General features: G+C 45.3%; 1 protein-coding gene across 1 annotated transcript in view; it reads left to right on the top strand.

Annotated features, from left to right (window-relative positions):
* Positions 1-20,480, top strand: part of PDGFRB (platelet derived growth factor receptor beta) — a 197,502-nt gene that overhangs the window by 83,978 nt on the left and 93,044 nt on the right. The window contains exon 2 of the mRNA XM_063928629.1: positions 17,078-17,140. Coding sequence (XP_063784699.1) covers positions 17,119-17,140 — 22 coding nt within the window. The 5' untranslated portion in view covers positions 17,078-17,118. The remainder of the gene's footprint in view (positions 1-17,077; positions 17,141-20,480) is intronic.

Raw genomic sequence — 20,480 nt, 5'->3', positions numbered from 1 at the left:
TTTTTGGCGGCGCGCGTCGTAGGCGCGCGCATATTTCTCCCTTTACTAGTGCCAATTATGAGGGGTATGGTGGGGGGGGGGCGCCGAATAATTTTTTGGCTTGGGGGAGAAAAATTTCTAGTTACGCCACTGCACATACTGTAGATGCTGGAAACATTTTTTAAACAATAACTGACTCCACAAATACAAAATAATCTAGGGATACAAAGGATGTACTGAAGGTAATTCCCAATATGTTTCAAGCTCCATAAAGCTAAACTTTTTGGATCTTGTACTAAACAGGCAACACCATTTAAAGTTAGCATTGCCTATAGAAGCCTGTAAACTACTCAACGCAGAATTCCTCTGAGAGGGACCCGAAAGATCCCTCTCTGCCCCCCGCCTCCCTGTGTCTATTTATGCGCAGGTTAATGGCGGCATATGTGCAGAAGAATTCCTAAGTCATAAATCCGGAAGTCCTCACAATACAAAGAACAGCTCTTATTGGGGGATGTAGTTATGTGACCAGCGGTCTCTGGTCACATTACAGGCACCTACATCCCGCCCCCTCCTAATCCCGACAGTCGGCATGCCAACTAACAGGGACTATTCCCACTCGTGGGTGTCCACGACACCCATAGAGTGGGAATAGAACCTGTGGTGAGCGCAGTTCGCCACCGAGCCCACAGCATGGCGAGTGCAGCGAGCCCGCAAGGTGACTCGTTGCACTCGTGCCCCCTGTCGGCATCCCGTGGCCGGGATCCCGGCGTCGGGATGCTGAACACCAGGATCTCGGCCACCGGTAACCCATAACCAACCTCTTATCGGATGACCTGTCCTTTGCGTTTATATTCACATTTATTCATGCAAACAGTGTTAATAAATGACGCTATGCATGCGGCAAGTGGCGGGATGTATCGCATGCTATATGCGATGCATGATGATACATCCCACCCACGATATGGTGATAATAGTGAGTGGCATACAGTGGCTTGCAAAACTATTCAACCTAAAAAGTAAACTGGTTTTTTTTTTTAATGTGTTAAAAATTGCGCTTGCACAGTTTGTTGCTAGAAAGTCATTTTATAATGAACCAGGAGGCTCCTAAAGTAAATATTCAATATCATAATTCATTATTTTGTCTGCAGATTTAAAAAAAATCTGAAAAATGCTTGCATCAGTATTCAACCCCTATAGACTAGTCCTTTGTAGAACACCTCTTGCTGCTTTAAGGGTATATTTAATTAAAGTCGGATCCATTCCGACATGTATTTGTCGGAATGGATCTGACAACCCCTATTCAATCCCCATCTAAATTCGACTTTTTCAAGTCGAATTTAGATGGGACGCAGAGGAGGTGAGGGGGGCGAGCCGCGGGGGGACAGCCGGCGGGCACACAGGAGAGATCGCAGCAGGGTGTCACTCTGCCGCCCGACCTCATGGCAGCTTCCACCCGGCTCCAGCAGCGTGCTGGAGCCGGGTGGAAGCTGCCCTGAGGTCGGGCGGTTGAGTGACATCCAGCTGCAGCGCTACTGTAGCGCTGATCTCTCCTGTGTGCCCGCCGTCTGTCCCCCGTCTCCCTGCGTCTCCCCCCAGTCGCCTCCTCTGGGTCCGCATCTCAGTACGACATCATTTTGATGTCGGACTGAGATGGTCGAAAAGGGGGCCAAAGCCTGTCGGATTTGGCCCCGTTTTCGACTTAAACACGTGGATTGGCAGCTATTTCGCTGATCCACGTGCTTTTCGACAAGTCGAAAAATTTGGCTAAATATTGAATATGTCGAATCAGAATTCGACCATAAAAAGTCGAAAACTACCGTCTTTTCGACAGACAGCAGTTTTCGATTTCAATTGAATATATGTGTTAGTCTGCTGGGGCAAGTTTCTTCCAGGTTTGCACACTGTTTGGGAGTGATTTTTGCCCATTCTTCCTTATAGATTTGTTCCTGGTTACTTAGGATGGTTGGTTGACACTTGTGGAATGCAATTTTAAAATAATACCATAGATTACTGGATTGAGATCTGGACTTTGACTTGGCCATTGTAGAACATTCATTTTTTTTTTTTTGCTGTTCTACCACACCAGTGGTGCTTTAGCCTTGTGCTTGGGATCATTGTCCTGCTAAAAGGTAAACTTTCTTCCAAGCTTTAGTTTTATAGCAGACTAAAGCAGGTTGTCTTACAGTGTCTTCCTGTATTGGTCTTTCAATGTTGACAAGGTACCTAGTCCCAGGTGAGTAAAAGCATCCTGTAATTGTCCCTTGGGAAGATGTTTGCTTAAGGATGGGTAGTGTTAGGTTTACACCACACATAATTGGTGTCAGAAAGCTTCATTTTTGTCTCATATGACCACAAAACCTTATCCCACATTTTAGCTGGGTCACTCTGATGATTTCTGAAAAACTCCAGATGTGCTTTGATGTGGTTTATCTTCAGCAATGGCTTCTTTCTAGCCATCATCCCATGCAGACCAGTTCTACAGTATGTGAAACTCTTGATGTGGTTGACTGTTGCACCTTCACGCCAGTCTCAGCCTTTGAACTCTGTAGCTCCTTACAGCAATAAATGACTTTGGGCTCTGATGCTGAGTTTTGAGGGACTTTCTTGTCTAGGCAATGCCTGGGTGGTAGGATCCAGCTTCGATTTCCTCACAATTTTATCCAAAAGAGTTTACTGGCTTATCCATGCACTTGGATATTATTTTGAAGCCTTTCCCTAACTTGGTCTTGTCTATAACTATATCTTTAATTTCTCTATCGTCCTAGTGGATGCTGGGGTTCCTGAAAGGACCATGGGGAATAGCGGCTCCGCAGGAGACAGGGCACAAAAGTAAAGCTTTACGATCAGGTGGTGTGCACTGGCTCCTCCCCCTATGACCCTCCTCCAAGCCTCAGTTAGATTTTTGTGCCCGGCCGAGAAGGGTGCAATCTAGGTGGCTCTCCTAAAGAGCTGCTTAGAAAAGTTTAGCTTAGGTTTTTTATTTTACAGTGAGTCCTGCTGGCAACAGGATCACTGCAACGAGGGACTTAGGGGAGAAGAAGTGAACTCACCTGCGTGCAGGATGGATTGGCTTCTTGGCTACTGGACATTAGCTCCAGAGGGACGATCACAGGTACAGCCTGGATGGTCACCGGAGCCTCGCCGCCGGCCCCCTTGCAGATGCTGAAACGAGAAGAGGTCCAGAATCGGCGGCAGAAGACTCCTCAGTCTTCTAAAGGTAGCGCACAGCACTGCAGCTGTGCGCCATTTTCCTCTCAGCACACTTCACACGGCAGTCACTGAGGGTGCAGGGCGCTGGGAGGGGGGCGCCCTGGGAGGCAAATGAAAACCTAATTTGGCTAAAAATACCTCACATATAGCCTCCGGGGGCTATATGGAGATATTTAACCCCTGCCAGAATCCACTAAAGAGCGGGAGACGAGCCCGCCGAAAAAGGGGCGGGGCCTATCTCCACAGCACACAGCGCCATTTTCCTTACACAGCTCCGCTGGTCAGGACGGCTCCCAGGCTCTCCCCTGCACTGCACTACAGAAACAGGGTAAAAAAGAGAGGGGGGGGCAAAATTGTGGCAAAAAATATATTATTAAAGCAGCTATACAGGGAGCACTTATTATAAGGCTATCCCTGTCATATATAGCGCTTTTGGTGTGTGCTGGCAAACTCTCCCTCTGTCTCCCCAAAGGGCTAGTGGGGTCCTGTCTTCGTTAAGAGCATTCCCTGTGTGTCTGCTGTGTGTCGGTACGTGTGTGTCGACATGTATGAGGACGATATTGGTGTGGAGGCGGAGCAATTGCCAAATATGGGGATGTCACCTCCTAGGGGGTCGACACCAGAATGGATGCCTTTATTTATGGAATTACGGGATAGTGTCAACACGCTAAAGCAGTCGTTTGACGACATGAGACGGCCGGACAATCAATTAGTGCCTGTCCAGGCGCCTCAAACACCGTCAGGGGCTGTAAAACGCCCTTTGCCTCAGTCGGTCGACACAGACCCAGACACAGGCACTGATTCTAGTGGTGACGGTGACGAATCAACAGTATTTTCCAGTAGGGCCACACGTTATATGATTTTGGCAATGAAGGAGGCGTTACATATAGCTGATACTACAGGTACCACTAAACAGGGTATTATGTGGGGTGTGAAAAAACTACCTATAGTTTTTCCTGAATCAGAAGAATTAAATGAGGTGTGTGATGAAGCGTGGGTTGCCCCCGATAAAAAAATGCTAATTTCAAAGAAGTTATTGGCTTTATACCCTTTCCCGCCAGAGGTTAGGGCGCGCTGGGAAACACCTCCTAGGGTGGACAAGGCGCTCACACGCTTATCAAAACAAGTGGCGTTACCCTCTCCTGAGACGGCCGCACTTAAAGATCCAGCAGATAGGAGGATGGAAAATATCCAAAAAAGTATATACACACATACAGGTGTTATACTACGACCAGCTATAGCGACAGCCTGGATGTGCAGTGCTGGGGTAGCTTGGTCAGAGTCCCTGATTGAAAATATTGATACCCTGGATAGGGACAATGTTTTACTGTCTTTAGAGCAAATAAAGGATGCATTTCTTTATATGCGTGATGCACAGAGGGATATCTGCACACTGGCATCACGGGTAAGTGCTATGTCCATTTCGGCCAGAAGAAGTTTATGGACGCGACAGTGGTCAGGCGATGCGGACTCAAAACGGCATATGGAAGTTTTGCCGTATAAAGGGGAGGAGTTATTTGGAGTCGGTCTATCGGATTTGGTGGCCACGGCTACAGCCGGGAAATCCACCTTTTTACCTCAAGTCACTCCCCAACAGAAAAAGACACCGACTTTTCAACCGCAGCCCTTTCGTTCCTTTAAAAACAAGAGAGCAAAGGGATATTCATATCTGCCACGAGGCAGAGGAAGGGGGAAGAGACAGCAACAGGCAGCTCCTTCCCAGGAACAGAAGCCCTCCCCCGCTTCTACAAAAGCCTCAGCATGACGCTGGGGCTTCTCAAGCGGACTCGGGGGCGGTGGGGGGTCGTCTCAAGAATTTCAGCGCGCAGTGGGCTCACTCGCAGGTAGATCCCTGGATCCTGCAGATAATATCTCAGGGGTACAGGTTAGAACTAGAGACGAATCCACCTCGCCGTTTCCTGAAGTCTGCTTTACCAACGTCCCCCTCCGACAGGGTGACGGTCTTGGAAGCCATTCACAAGCTGTACTCTCAGCAGGTGATAGTCAAGGTACCTCTTTTACAACAAGGAAAGGGGTATTATTCCACTCTATTTGTGGTACCGAAGCCGGATGGCTCGGTAAGACCTATTCTAAATCTGAAGTCCTTGAACCTGTACATAAAGAAGTTCAAGTTCAAGATGGAGTCACTCAGAGCAGTGATAGCGAACCTGGAAGAAGGGGACTTTATGGTATCCTTGGACATCAAGGATGCGTATCTCCACGTTCCAATTTACCCCTCACACCAGGGGTACCTCAGGTTCGTCGTACAGAACTGTCACTATCAGTTTCAGACGCTGCCGTTCGGATTGTCCACGGCACCTCGGGTCTTTACCAAGGTAATGGCCGAGATGATGATTCTTCTTCGAAGAAAAGGCGTATTAATTATCCCATACTTGGACGATCTCCTAATAAGGGCAAGGTCCAGAGAACAGCTAGAGATGGGATTAGCACTGTCTCAAGAAGTGCTAAAACAGCACGGGTGGATTCTGAATATTCCAAAATCCCAGTTAATTCCGACAACACGTCTGTTGTTCCTAGGGATGATTCTGGACACGGTTCAGAAAAAGGTTTTTCTCCCGGAGGAAAAAGCCAAGGAGTTATCCGAGCTTGTCAGGAACCTCCTAAAACCAGGAAAGGTGTCTGTACATCAATGCACAAGAGTCCTGGGAAAAATGGTGGCTTCTTACGAAGCAATTCCATTCGGCAGATTCCACGCAAGAATTTTCCAGAGGGATCTGTTGGACAAATGGTCAGGGTCGCATCTTCAGATGCACCAGCGGATAACCCTGTCTCCAAGGACAAGGGTATCTCTTCTGTGGTGGTTACAGAGTGCTCATCTATTGGAGGGCCGCAGATTCGGCATACAGGATTGGATCCTGGTGACCACGGACGCCAGCCTGAGAGGCTGGGGAGCAGTCACACAAGGAAGAAACTTCCAGGGAGTGTGGACGAGCCTGGAAACGTCTCTTCACATAAACATTCTGGAACTAAGAGCAATCTACAATGCTCTAAGCCAGGCAGAACCTCTGCTTCAGGGAAAGCCGGTGTTGATCCAGTCGGACAACATCACGGCAGTCGCCCATGTGAACAGACAGGGCGGCACAAGAAGCAGGAGTGCAATGGCAGAAGCTGCAAGGATTCTTCGCTGGGCGGAAAATCATGTGATAGCACTGTCAGCAGTGTTCATCCCGGGAGTGGACAACTGGGAAGCAGACTTCCTCAGCAGACACGACCTTCACCCGGGAGAGTGGGGACTTCATCCAGAAGTTTTCCACATGCTGGTAACCCGTTGGGAAAGACCAATGGTGGACATGATGGCGTCTCGCCTCAACAAAAAACTGGACAGGTATTGCGCCAGGTCAAGAGATCCGCAGGCAATAGCTGTGGACGCGCTGGTAACGCCTTGGGTGTACCAGTCGGTATATGTGTTTCCTCCTCTGCCTCTCATACCAAAAGTATTGAGAATTATACGGCAAAGAGGCGTAAGAACGATACTAGTGGTTCCGGATTGGCCAAGAAGAACTTGGTACCCGGAACTTCAAGAGATGATCACGGAAGATCCGTGGCCTCTACCTCTGAGAAGGGACTTGCTTCAGCAGGGTCCCTGTCTGTTTCAAGACTTACCGCGGCTGCGTTTGACGGCATGGCGGTTGAACGCCGGATCCTAAAGGAAAAAGGCATGCCGGAAGAAGTCATTCCTACTTTGATTAAAGCACGGAAGGAAGTAACCGCGCAACATTATCACCGCATTTGGCGAAAATATGTTGCGTGGTGCGAGGATCGGAGTGCTCCGACGGAGGAATTTCAACTGGGTCGATTCCTACATTTCCTGCAATCAGGATTGTCTATGGGTCTCAAATTGGGATCTATTAAGGTTCAAATTTCGGCCCTGTCGATTTTCTTCCAGAAAGAATTGGCTTCAGTTCCTGAAGTCCAGACTTTTGTTAAGGGAGTGCTGCATATACAGCCTCCTGTGGTGCCCCCAGTGGCACCGTGGGATCTCAATGTTGTTTTGGACTTTCTCAAATCTCATTGGTTTGAACCACTAAATAATGTGGATTTGAAATATCTCACATGGAAAGTGACCATGCTACTAGCCCTGGCTTCGGCCAGGAGAGTGTCAGAACTGGCAGCTTTATCTTACAAAAGCCCATATCTGATTTTCCATTCGGACAGGGCAGAACTGCGGACTCGTCCGCATTTTCTCCCTAAGGTGGTGTCAGCATTTCATCTGAACCAGCCTATTGTAGTGCCTGCGGCTACAAGTGATTTGGAGGACTCCAAGTTACTGGATGTTGTCAGAGCATTGAAAATATATATTGCAAGGACAGCTGGAGTCAGAAAATCTGACTCGTTGTTTATATTGTATGCACCCAACAAGATGGGTGCTCCTGCGTCTAAGCAGACGATTGCTCGTTGGATCTGTAGCACAATCCAACTTGCACATTCTGTGGCAGGCCTGCCACAGCCTAAATCTGTAAAGGCCCACTCCACAAGGAAGGTGGGCTCATCTTGGGCGGCTGCCCGAGGGGTCTCGGCATTACAACTTTGCCGAGCAGCTACGTGGTCAGGGGAGAACACGTTTGTAAAATTTTACAAATTTGATACTCTGGCTAAGGAGGACCTGGAGTTCTCTCATTCGGTGCTGCAGAGTCATCCGCACTCTCCCGCCCGTTTGGGAGCTTTGGTATAATCCCCATGGTCCTTTCAGGAACCCCAGCATCCACTAGGACGATAGAGAAAATAAGAATTTACTTACCGATAATTCTATTTCTCGGAGTCCGTAGTGGATGCTGGGCGCCCATCCCAAGTGCGGATTATCTGCAATAATTGTACATAGTTATTGTTAACTAATTCGGGTTATTGTTGTAGGGAGCCATCTTTTAGAGGCTCTTCTGTTATCATACTGTTAACTGGGTTTATATCACAGGTTGTACGGTGTGATTGGTGTGGCTGGTATGAGTCTTACCCGGGATTCATAAATCCTTCCTTATTGTGTACGCTCGTCCGGGCACAGTACCTAACTGAGGCTTGGAGGAGGGTCATAGGGGGAGGAGCCAGTGCACACCACCTGATCGTAAAGCTTTACTTTTGTGCCCTGTCTCCTGCGGAGCCGCTATTCCCCATGGTCCTTTCAGGAACCCCAGCATCCACTACGGACTCCGAGAAATAGAATTATCGGTAAGTAAATTCTTATTTTTCTTAGAACGCACTTTGGTCTTCATTGTTTGGAATTAGGGGGTATTTTATCCATAAAAGCTTACTTTATTTATTTTTTTCTTTAAAGACTTTATTTGTAATTGGAATGAAAGATCGAGGAAAGTAGGTACAAGCAAATCAAAACACAAAGGCCATAAAATGCTGACAAAAACCATGCCATAGACCCTGGCGCACTGAACCAGTAGAAGGTGTCATTCATTTTAAAGTACTCAAAGGAAAGAGAGCTTACTTTTTTTAAATGAGTCACACTTAAAAGCTAATTGAAAGCCAATTTCTGAAGGCAATATCTTTCATCTATGTAAACTTGGAGCTTCCACAGCATAATCAACCAATGCTTCAGCAAGCGGCATTTTTCAGTTTTTTTTTCCTTTCAAATAATGAATTATGGCCCAAATGTATTCAGTCTTAACAAGAGATAAAGTGGAGACAGATAAAGAGTGATAAATGACCAGCCAATCAGCTTCCTAACTGCCATGTCACATGCTGTGTTTCAAAAATGACAGTTAGGAGATGGTTGGCTGGTACTTCATCACCATTTATCCATCTCCACTTTATCTCTTGTTAAGACTTAATACATTTGGGCCTATGAGTTTGAAAATGTACTTTAAGAGCATAATGGTTTGCAATAAAAATACTGTCTGGAACAATTTGTGTGTCCTTTATACCACAGACATATTTTTTTTTTTTTTTTTTAAGGAGGTTGAATACTTTTGCAAGCAACTGTAAAGTGGTCAAGGGTTCCATGATTTAGTTGCCCACAAACCTCAGCATTGCAGCCACTGTTCATGCCCTTTGTTCCCGATGTCAGCCATCAGCATTCTGAGGCACCCGGTTAGAACAACAGAAAATGTTGTTACAAGAGACAGTCTTTAGCAACTCATTTTTCACGTGTATTTTTGTTTGACTTTTGTTACTCTCAGAGGATTTAGCTCCCACTAGGTCTCATATTTCAAGACTCTGCTTTTTGTCATCAGCTGTGTACAGTCTCAGGAGACCTTAAGGTCCACGCGTACATGAACATATGTTCCCTTCGAGCCAGAATTAGGGGGAGTGGGGGGGAAATTCTATGATGCTAATCAGCTCTATGAATAAATCCCATGTCATGAGAGTCTGGAGACCTCGAGGACGGGATGTTGCAAATTACGGGATGATCCAGCCAAAAGAACTGTTTGGATTTAAGCAGATAAAAGGGTTTGGAACCATATGGTGCTTTGGTGGGGGGCAGCGGCCCAGTAGGGGGAGACGTGAGATGCTGGGAAATAAACAGTGATGACAAATAACGGGATGACTTATAAATAAGTCCCGCTGAATCAAGGGAGGCATAGACTAAATAGTGAGGTTGGTTTGTGGCTTTTGTTATCAAGCTTGTTTTTCAGCTCCCATGAAGCATCTACTTAGGAAAATATAGCACAGACATTGTATTTCTAGCATTAATATAATTTCCTAGTGCATTATAAACATGCAACCAGTTATAATTTATTGACTGCGTGCCAACACATTATACTGTGCCAAGAAGCTGACCAATAGGGCGACATTTATTAAAGAGTTGTTGCATTAGTTACCTATATTTGATCTCAAAAGCAGTCCACATAAGTTTCTGTGGGGACACCAGAATTGGCAATCTCTAGATGGCATTAGCCATTGCAGCCTACTGGTTACCAGCCTGTCAAAATGGCGGAACAACATAACAGTAATGTCAGTGCCAGCGGCTGTGCGCACCTGAACAGATAGTTTTTTCCACCAGGATTCCGGTATGGCAGGGTGCAGGGGCGCAGAAGAGCGCTTTGGCCGGCCGAGGAGGAGGCGTGGCCTCGCCGGTATCACTCTTGGTGGCGGTCCGACCCCCTCGATGTCACTAATGGGGGCGTGCCCCAGCCGTCGCATCCCCAAAGCTCTCCATTTAATGTGAATAAATGCCGCTAGGCAGTTTCAGCAGGGCTTTGCTAAAGGGACAGGGCACATTTTGGCCTTTAAAAATCGGGCAGAGCGCGGCGCCCTGCTAAAACTGCCAAGCATGAAGACTAAATGGAGCAACAAATTAATTTCTCTGTTGGGCGCCATCTAGTGGCCGTCAATGCACAAAAAACTTGAATTTCCCCTATAGAGGTGAGGAGCAACGTTAGCCTTTTATTATATAGGAAGGATAGGCTACATTAACACTATAGGGCCTGATTCAGATGCCGTTGCAATGCTGATGCAGCAGCGATCTTTTTTAGTGACAAAACTGCGCAGCCACCCACAAGTTAGCAGAGACGCCCACCAAATCCATCACAATATACTCAGCAACTGCATACTCCATCACAATCACAACATCTACTCCTTGATTGCCTCCATAGCTGTGCAGAAAAGCCGCGGGTGCTGTGACGCTGGCGCCATGTGTTATGCATACGAGGTAGCAGTTACGCACTGAGACACCCCCTGAAAACAGATACCTCCCCCACACGTCCTCTTCCTGTCACTCACTCTGCGAATGATTACTCACCGCAAGCAGATTTGCATAGATACCTTGGCGCGAGCGCACTGTGACAGCAACATATGCGCAGTCTGCCGATAATCGCTCAGTTGCGACACCATCGAGGTTGCGACCACATCTGAATCAGGGCCATAATTACAACTAATGCTTGCACATGTGCAATCCAATTAATGCGTATCCGCATTTAGCAAGCCAGGTTCCAATTCGTTCTTCACATGGGCTTTTATTGTGTTGGATAATTATTTTATTTTCTCGACATGGGGCAATAATAAATTATACTTACAGTAAAAATATAATAATACCTACAGCAAAAATGCCCGGCATGAGGCCTGATAATGCGAATGGTTACATAAATTGCAAGGCCTGTAATTTATAATGAAAACAAAAATCTGCATTTATACTTCTTAACAGTCAATCATTAATTAAAAACAAAAAAACAATCATATCGTTAGCAATAACCAGATCTATCCAGGCCGTGTACTGACAGAGCCATCAAGAGCAATACCTGGTAATAGGAATATACTGTAATAATGTATTATGTTGAAAAAAGTAGGCCCAGATTTCGTGGACACCCATAGAGGGAGAAAAGCCCCCCCCCCCCGGCGCCAGCATTGTAGCGCTGTGCGGGATCCCGGCGTCGGCATTGTGATCGCCAGGTTCCTGTGCAGTGGAATCTTTACCGCTTCCCGTTACAGGCTGTGTATGAAAAATGACAGTTATTATTATTATTATTATCTTTTATTTATATGGCGCCACAAGGGTTCCGCAGCGCCAAATTACAGATTACATAAACAAATAATCAAACAGTTGATGACAGTATAGGACAAGTACAGGGTAAATAAACATAGGACCTAGTTGGATGGTACTTTATCATCGTGCTATTTATCACTCTCCGATGCTTGATAAATCTGGGCCTAAATGTAGTTGCGGTGAAACAGGTCATTTTACAGAGATGCAAAATTCCAGTCATACAATTTTTGACTTTGGCTTTGCTGTCCCACAGTGTACTTGTAAATTATAAGTACATATGAAGAATGTAGAGTGGATGAGTGTTAGCTTGCTTCTAGGGGACATGAAATAAAATCAGTCAGGTTTCAAGGAGGATAGAGAAACCTTTTCAAGTAGACCTATCTACACTGGCGGTTTTTTTATGTACTTACTACATTGGCGGGGGGGGGGGGGGGGGGGAGTTGTAAAAAGCTTGGAGAGAGATAAACTCTCCTGACTGTCATTATTCAAAAACATCTTGTAACATGTCAGGCAGAGAAATTGCCCATAACAAGCAACCAATCAGATTCTAATTATTATTTATTATGTACTTGATAAATGATAGCTTGTAGCTGATTGGTTATAAGGGAAATCCTCTGCACGTGTCCTCTTTTGCAGGTTTGATACAACTCTCTGTTGTGTCTTATACTCTATGTAATAACCAAACCCAAAAAAGTTAGGTTCTGTGATAGAATGCGCTCTTAATGCGCTATGTGCTGTCACTGGGCAGTCTCTTCGAGACCTCAGGAAAGCTGTGAGGTGCAGTACAGAGAAGTGGAAGGGAGCAGGACAACTGGTCCTTGAAATGAAGCGTTCAGTTACAGAGTGTGCTACATTATGTGCTGTCTCCATTTAAGGGAAAGTTTTGTTACCGTGGCCGTCAATATTTTTAATGACAAGCTGTCACTTTTGCAGGGACAGATTAGGTAAAAGGAGGCCCAGGGAAAAATAGTGAGGGGCCTCTACACGTAGGACAAATGTTTTTACTGATGCAATTTCAAGCACTTCATAAGCGGCTGCCTATAGGAGATTACTGTATATTCACATTGTACACCAGTGCACACGCATGTAATGTACCGTACACTACACGTCAACATTTGCAAATGTGGGTGTGATATAGGATCCTGGCGGTCACATGACCGACACCAGCATCCCTTCAATTAGATTGCCAGCAGGGGATAGTCAATTATTTTACCCAGCTCCTGTCCCCTACCCCAGCCCTAACCTGCCCATGGTGGGGGCTAGGGCTAAGATAGTGGGGGAGGAGGCTAGAGCTAAATCACTTGGGGGTGGGAACTAGGGCTAAGACTGGGGGGGGGGGGGGTTGACTACGGTAGAGGAACGTAAGTATAGGGGGGCCTCTTAGATCCATGATCCCATGTTCACAGCACGTCTTACATCCGTCCAGGGCTTAGATCTGCCCCATTGTGTGTATCTATTGCAGTCTACACTGCATAGCACTGACTTACTGACACATTGTGTGTAACTATAGCAGCCTACCCTGCATAGCACTGGCTATCTGACACATTGTGTGTAACTATAGTAGTCTACACTGCATAGCACTGGATTACTGACACACGTGTAACTATAGCAGCCTACCCTGCATAGCACTGGCTTACTGACACATTGTGTGTAACTATAGCAGCCTACCCTGTATAGCACTGGCTTACTGACACATTGTGTGTAACTATAGCAGCCTACCCTGTATAGCACTGGCTTACTGACACATTGTGTGTAACTATAGCAGCCTACCCTGTATAGCACTGGCTTACTGACACATTGTGTGTAACTAAAGCAGCCTACTCACCCTAAACATTAACCCTAATACCTATCCCAGCCCTAATACACTAACCTCTGACCCTAACCTAATCAAAAACCTCTACCTAATCATAATCCCTAACCCTAATACCTTAAAACAAACTGATAAACTAACCCTAATATCCTATCCCTAATCCTCTAACCCCGTCCCCCAAACTAACTCTAATGCTCTCACCCCTAACTCAAACTGCTAAAACAACCCTAATACCCTATCCCTAATACCATAACCCCTAACCCTAATACCCTAACAGGCAGACTGGATTGGACATATGCTAACTGCCATGTCATAGGAGTTTGTTGGCTAGTACTTTATCACTCTTTATCCGTCTCCAGGAATAAGGTGCAATCAGGGAGATTGCTCGTGTATTCAGGGAGTTAGGGAGATTGCTGCTATTTCAGGGAGTCTCCTGCAGAATGAGGGAGGGTTGGCAACTATGTTAACCCACCTGCCCCTCCTGCAGTGCAATATGGTTTTGCCCATTAGTGTGTTTTTTTTGGTTTGCTAACAAACCTGAATAACCCCCATAATACAATGTGTTACAGAACATTACATTTCAGGTTTAGTGTTCCTTTTAAAAAAAGGATAGAAACCGTAGAATCCAAATATTTCTGCTGCCATAATAAATCATTTGCTTTTCTGAAAAACTACTCTGATGGGCAGATAATTATTTTCCATTCCTAGTTTTTGCTTGGAAGCAAAACATTCAAGTCAGTTCATCAACACTCTTCTGCAGGCTTTCCTTCTTCCTCCGGAGGCATAAATTTGTTCCCTGCAAGCCGTGACAGCGCGTTTCATTTAAATGAGTAGAAAACGGCATCAGACAATGACATTTGCATGTAAAAATAACTACTGATATTTATTTAAAGCAATTGTAAACCTATTAATATTATCATATTTAGAACATTTCTAGAGCATCATGGAACTGAAGCTAATTAAAGATGTTTATCTCAGATACATCTCATCAGGGAATTTAACGATAAAGAATAATGGAGAATACACTGGACTTATTATTTTTTTCTTTTTAAATGTTCCTGTACCTCAATATACTCATTTGCTGAACGGTTATATGAATTAAAAAGATAAGAATTTTTTTTTCTTTCTAATTTAATAATAAGAATTGCATTATTATTATTATTATTATTATTATTATATTAACAGTTTTTTTTTTACATAGCGCACAAATACTATGCAGCACTTTACAGAAAACATTTCAGCCATTCACGTCAGTCCCTGCCGCACTTTTAGGGAGTCCAGATACAATTTAAAATACATTTTCACATTTCATAAAACATTGGTGGTCATTCCGAGTTGTTCGCTCCCTGCCGTTTTTCGCAGCGCAGCGATCAAGTGAAAAAATGGCAATTATGTGCATGCGCATGGTACGCAGCGCGCATGCGCTAAGTACTTTCACACAAAACTTTGTAGTTTTACCCAAGCTCGAGCGATGTTTTTCAGTCGCTCGAGTGATCGTAGTATGATTGACAGGAAGTGGGTGTTTCTGGGCGGCAACTCAGCGTTTTCAGGGAGTGTGCTACTAAAAAATGCAGGCGTGCCAGGCAGAAACGCAGGAGTGGCTGGAGAAACGGGGGAGTGGCTGGCCGAACGCAGGGCGTGTTTGTGACGTCAAACCAGGAACTAAACTGACTGTATTCATCGCAAGATAGGAGTAGGTCTGGAGCTGCTCAGAAACGGCATGACATTTTTTAGTAGCAATTCTGCTAACCTTTCGTTCGCAATTCTACTAAGCTAAGATACACTCCCAGAGGGCGGCGGCCTAGCGTGTGCACTGATGCTAAAAGCAGCTAGCGAACGATCAACTCGGAATGAGGGCCATTGTGCATATGGGGCAGAATGTACTAATGGGAAAAAAACGGGGGAAAAAAAAATTTCAGGGTTTTACTGCATTTTCCATATGTACTAAAGCCCCACCGCCAGGTTTTCGATGCGGAGGGCAATGCCACCTATAGCAGGCATTACCCTATAGATTCCTATGGGCTTCTTTCCACATTGGTGTGTCAGAGGGATCTGATTGGATCCCTCCCAGCACCCCCTGAGGCCGCCGTGTCACTGCGCATGCACAGATGGACTTCCAGGTCATAAACCCGGAAGTCCAGGGACTAGAGCAAATCGCAAAGGGCAGCTTTTATCGGGAGTGCTGGCCTCTGCGCTGCTAATCGCATATGTTAGAACATATACGATGTGTGGCGGGATGTACCGCAAGAGGTTAGTACATCCCACCCATGGACTGGTAACCCACTCACTAAAAGTTAGATGACTCATCATGTCATTTAATGTGCGTCCCTGGTGTGCGTGTAGGAGAAAATGGATTGTTTGCCATTTTGGCTTCCAGCTGGGCCAAGATAACATATCAATTGTTCTGTTTTTTCCTCAGTTGTAAATCGCATGTGGCTGTTTTGTGTTACCGTCTTTTGTTGTACCTTGTTTTACACCCTTCCTCTTCCAGCTTGTTTAGGCCATTTATACTTCTGTGTTTTATTCGTTTGTCAAACATTTGTGCACTGAGCAAAAGGGATTATTATGCGGAGAAAGAATTCTGCTCTGGAGGAACTGTGTGGGACAGATATTGAAGGAAGCCATTGTGTTCCATGGAAATCTCACAACAGGAATGTGTGCTGCCAAAGGACTTAAGGGGAAGAAATACATATGCAGTAAATGTATAGCAATATATAGTAATAATGATATAGGAAAACAGAACCTTATAAGTCAGGCTATGAGAGGGATAGAGAGCCATGAAAGGAACATGGAGCATTTATAAATTATAGTGCATACGTCATGCACTTTGAATCAACGTCACTTAACAAAAACATATATAATGTCAAGTTCTCGAGTACTGTTGTATTTTATTGCTGTAAAAACAAATATAGCTGAAGTGTATTTTTAAGGGTGCACCTGCTGTCTACTGTTGGCCATTTTGTTAACTAAACCAATAATCATAAGAATGCAGATTGTCAAGGTACTGGGAACTAGTAACAGCATTGAGGCACACAGTGGAGGCAGCCGTTGCATTGACAGAACCAATAATTGTGAGAAAACAGCCAATCAACATAATAGGAACTATTGACATATGTGAGGCACTATTGCACACAGTGGGGGCAGCCATCTTGTAAGGCTGAACCAACAGTCAGTAGAATACAACCTATTCATTCATATCAGTGAGCCTGATGTGGGGGATCTATCAAAGATTGGAGAGAGGCAAAGTGGAGATAAAGTACCAACCAATCAGCTCCTAACTGTCATTAAAAAAAAGCAGACTATAAAATGACAGTTAGGAGTTGATTGGTTGGTAAATTATCTCTCTCCATTTTTTCTCTCTCCAAGATTTTGTACATTTCCCTCTAAGTGACATAAATTCTTTACAAGGTGATCTTATTGAATTGACCACAAATTCTCAAGAATATTATTTCAGCCCACAAAATGGCTGCCACCAGTATGTGAACCTCACACATGACCTTAATGTTATTCCTTAGGTTATTGTATAACTACAGATTCATACATACAACACAAGTCTAAACATCAGTATTTGCCAATACACATAGAGAGTATAAGCAGAACTAGTAATATAGTATTGTGTTATTTTCTCTCACCAGAACCAAGTCACAATCTCAGTCCTACCAGGGAACCGTAGAAGATGAATCTGTTACTGCTGACAGGTAAAGTATATAATTATCGTCAGAACAAGCAATAGGAGGAGGTAGAAGTAAAATATGGGTTTATATCTATTATTTTATATAATGAATACTGTAGATGAGCAAAAGCGTAGCAAGATTTCACGCAAATTGAGTTCCTCAGTGGATCAAACCATTTTGCAAAAAATCTCATGTTACAAAGTATGGGTTCCATTTTTGATTGGCCATTCCATGAAGTTCTGCACTATATCTGGCATAATGACTGTTAACTGACTATGTTGTGTGGCATGGTTGGGGTATGACTGGGGACACTTGGGGAGGAATTCAAAGCAATGTGCTGCGTGACGTTTGGCTGCGCATTTAACCATATGTTACGGAAGCCAAACATCACTAATTTACCTGTGCACCTCTGTGGTATCAAAAGTATTTTGCATGACTGTTGTGGATTCACTTTACAGCTGAATTGATTCCCCCTTTATTGCTACATTCTGCTTGCGAAGCATGTAACATATCGCCAGCCGATAGCGTAATGAAGCAAATATTTTGCTAAACGTTTTAAACATTTCTACTCCACTGAATAAACTCACGAATCGAAGATTTTGCTTGTGATGCCCCTCTTCCCTGGAACAGGCTCCCTTTCTCTATTAGCCTCTCCCCGACCTTGCAAAGCTTCAAACAGGCACTGAAAACTCACCTGGTCATCAAAGCCTACCCTTCTGCATAGCCCAGTCCTGAGGCCGCTCTCCCATCCTCATGCCCTGGTCATCTCTGCCTCGCTTACTTCCTAAAACCAGGCCACCTTCTGCTTGCTTGTACCTCATGTCACCTGTCTGTCTCCCTCTTCCCCTAGGTTGTAAGCTCCTTGAAGCAGTGCCCGCTTCCCTCCTGTTCTCACAGCCCTCTTCTCCTGCACTTCAATTACAGCTCTCTCCTACTCATACCCCTCTTACACCAAAATCCCGTGTCTGACCCAAGATTTGGAACACGGTTCCAATCCAGGTGTCTTGTGGGCCGACGCTTAGAGATGATGTCATCTCCAAGCGCCGGGAAAGACTGCAGAGCGGGACTCCGAAACTGGAAGCTGCTGTGCTGCCCCCAGCCTCCGGCGCTTCCAGGCATCAGACATGGCGCTGCTGTCTGCATAGACAGCATGTGCCATGTTCCCAGCCGCTGCATGGCAACCAGCACAGCGCCGCTGCCTGCATAGACATCGTGCGCCGTGACCCCCAGCCTCCTGACCGCCCGCCGGACACTGCGGTACGGGAGGTTTGCCATGCTGTAAATGGGTGCTGATCCAGCTTACCCATTTACACCACCTCCTACCCGGGTCTTACCCGTCTACAACCCTGTGTATGTGCCGTGTTGGATTTCCGGGAAAGTGGATCCGGGGTTTAGGAGAAGGACCCTTTTACACCACCTGCAGTCCTGGGATTTTGCGCGCTTCCGTGCAAAATCCCGGGATATTTCAGGTGGTGTAAAAGGGGTATCAGTGACTGTCTATACCTGCATTTACTTCTGCTCATGACTGTTCATCTCTTCCAATGGCTGCCCGCCCCCAGAAGTACGCCGATTACTCCTTTGCTTCCTGACATCTCAGCTGTATTGTGTACAGAGAACTGTGCTGCTAATTGTTACCCGTGCTCTGTATTTAGTTTTCTGTGATGTTAAGTTCTGTTTACCCTGTGTTGTTCTAATGTGTGTTCATGTACGGCGCTGCAAAACACTTGTGGCGCCTTATAAATAAATTGTAATAATAATATTTCTCTTTCTTACCGTGACATAAGAAGATCCAGGTTTTTAGTACTGTAATAGTAAAGGTACCCGCATGTGAATCCTTATAGACCAATCAGATCAGGCCAGAATGATAACACTCACAGTGCCTAATATGGGACTATTGTTCTGCCCCAAACTCCCTCCCTTAATGGTAGATTATAAACATACATGTCCACATGACAAATAATTTCAGGACCTATAGTAGATGTATATCCCACAGTGGCGTGATGGAAGTAGCTAAAGGTAAGGTGGCCATCTGAGGAAGTTTTACACCATTTGTGGTAGGCCTGTGGTTGGTTGTAATAAACACCAATCATCTCCTGGCAATAAGCATGGTATGTATATACTTTTCACCTCTCGGGATCTTTAAACGATTAAGAGGTTCCCAATGTGGTTCTTCATACACTTAGCGATTGTCAGAATATGGTTAGCTTAAGTTTTTAAAATACATTTTAAAGAATGTTGCCTATACTGTATATTACATCTATCTTTTTTTCATATAATCCTATTTAATAAAAGGCTAACGCCGCTCCTCACCCCTATGGTGCATCGGCAGCACAGACCTACACACACACACACACACACACACACACACACACACACACACACACACACACACACACACACACACACCTCAGCATGACAGATCCCCCGGTCCCAGCAGCTCCGTCATTTTGATGGTCTGGTTACTAGTTAGTGTATATATTTCTTTTACGTTATGGCATTTGATTATAGGGGGTCATTCCGAGTTGATCGCACGTAGCAACTTTTTGCTGCTCGTGCGATCAACTAGACGCCTCCTATGGGGGAGTGTATTTTAGCATAGCAAGGCTGCGATCACTTGTGCAGCCCTGCTATGCTAAAAAAGTTTCCTGCAAAACAAGACCAGCCCTGCTGCTACGTACCCTGTGCGACGGATCCAGCGATGAAGGTCCCGGTCCTGAATGTCAGACATCCACCTTCCGTTCGCCTAGACACGCCTGCGTTCTTCTAACCACTCCCCGAAAACGTCTGGAAACGGTGAGTATCTGCCCCTGAACGTCTCCCGCCTGTCCATCTTCTTGCGATCGCTGCTGCGATCACATTTGTCGCTGGCGGCGGCGTTGCTCGGCGCTAGGCAATAACACGCATGCACAATGCGCCCGCCACGCATGCGCATTTCCGACCCGTTTGCACCACAGCAAAGAACCGCTACGTGCGAACGGATCGGAATGACCCCCATAGTGTAGATCCATTCGTTTTCTCCTTGGAAGAATATCAGTCTATCAATAAAATATCGTTGCGGCTGTAGAGTGATTCTCAGCTGCGCCACTGATTCTGGCCTGTCCTGGTAAGAGTTAACTTACAGCTTTGCCAGGTCCGCTTCATGGGATAGGCACATGTGTGACCCGGCTAACTGGTTCACGGATGTTCAGTGGAAGTGAAATTTCAGACTTCAGCTCTTAGTCCAAAACGAAAAAATAATGAAAAATGAATTAAAGATATTAAAAATAGAAATAAAAATCAAACTTTGTTTTAAAATTTTTACATGTAGACAAAAATGTATTGAAAAATTCCCTGCGATTTACTACTACACATTCTAAACCGCAGT

The sequence above is a fragment of the Pseudophryne corroboree genome, chromosome 6 (genome assembly GCF_028390025.1).
Source record: "Pseudophryne corroboree isolate aPseCor3 chromosome 6, aPseCor3.hap2, whole genome shotgun sequence".
Classification (NCBI taxonomy): domain Eukaryota; kingdom Metazoa; phylum Chordata; class Amphibia; order Anura; family Myobatrachidae; genus Pseudophryne; species Pseudophryne corroboree.
The sequence above is the reverse complement of the archived record's forward strand: the minus strand, read 5'-3'. Positions and strand labels throughout refer to the sequence as shown.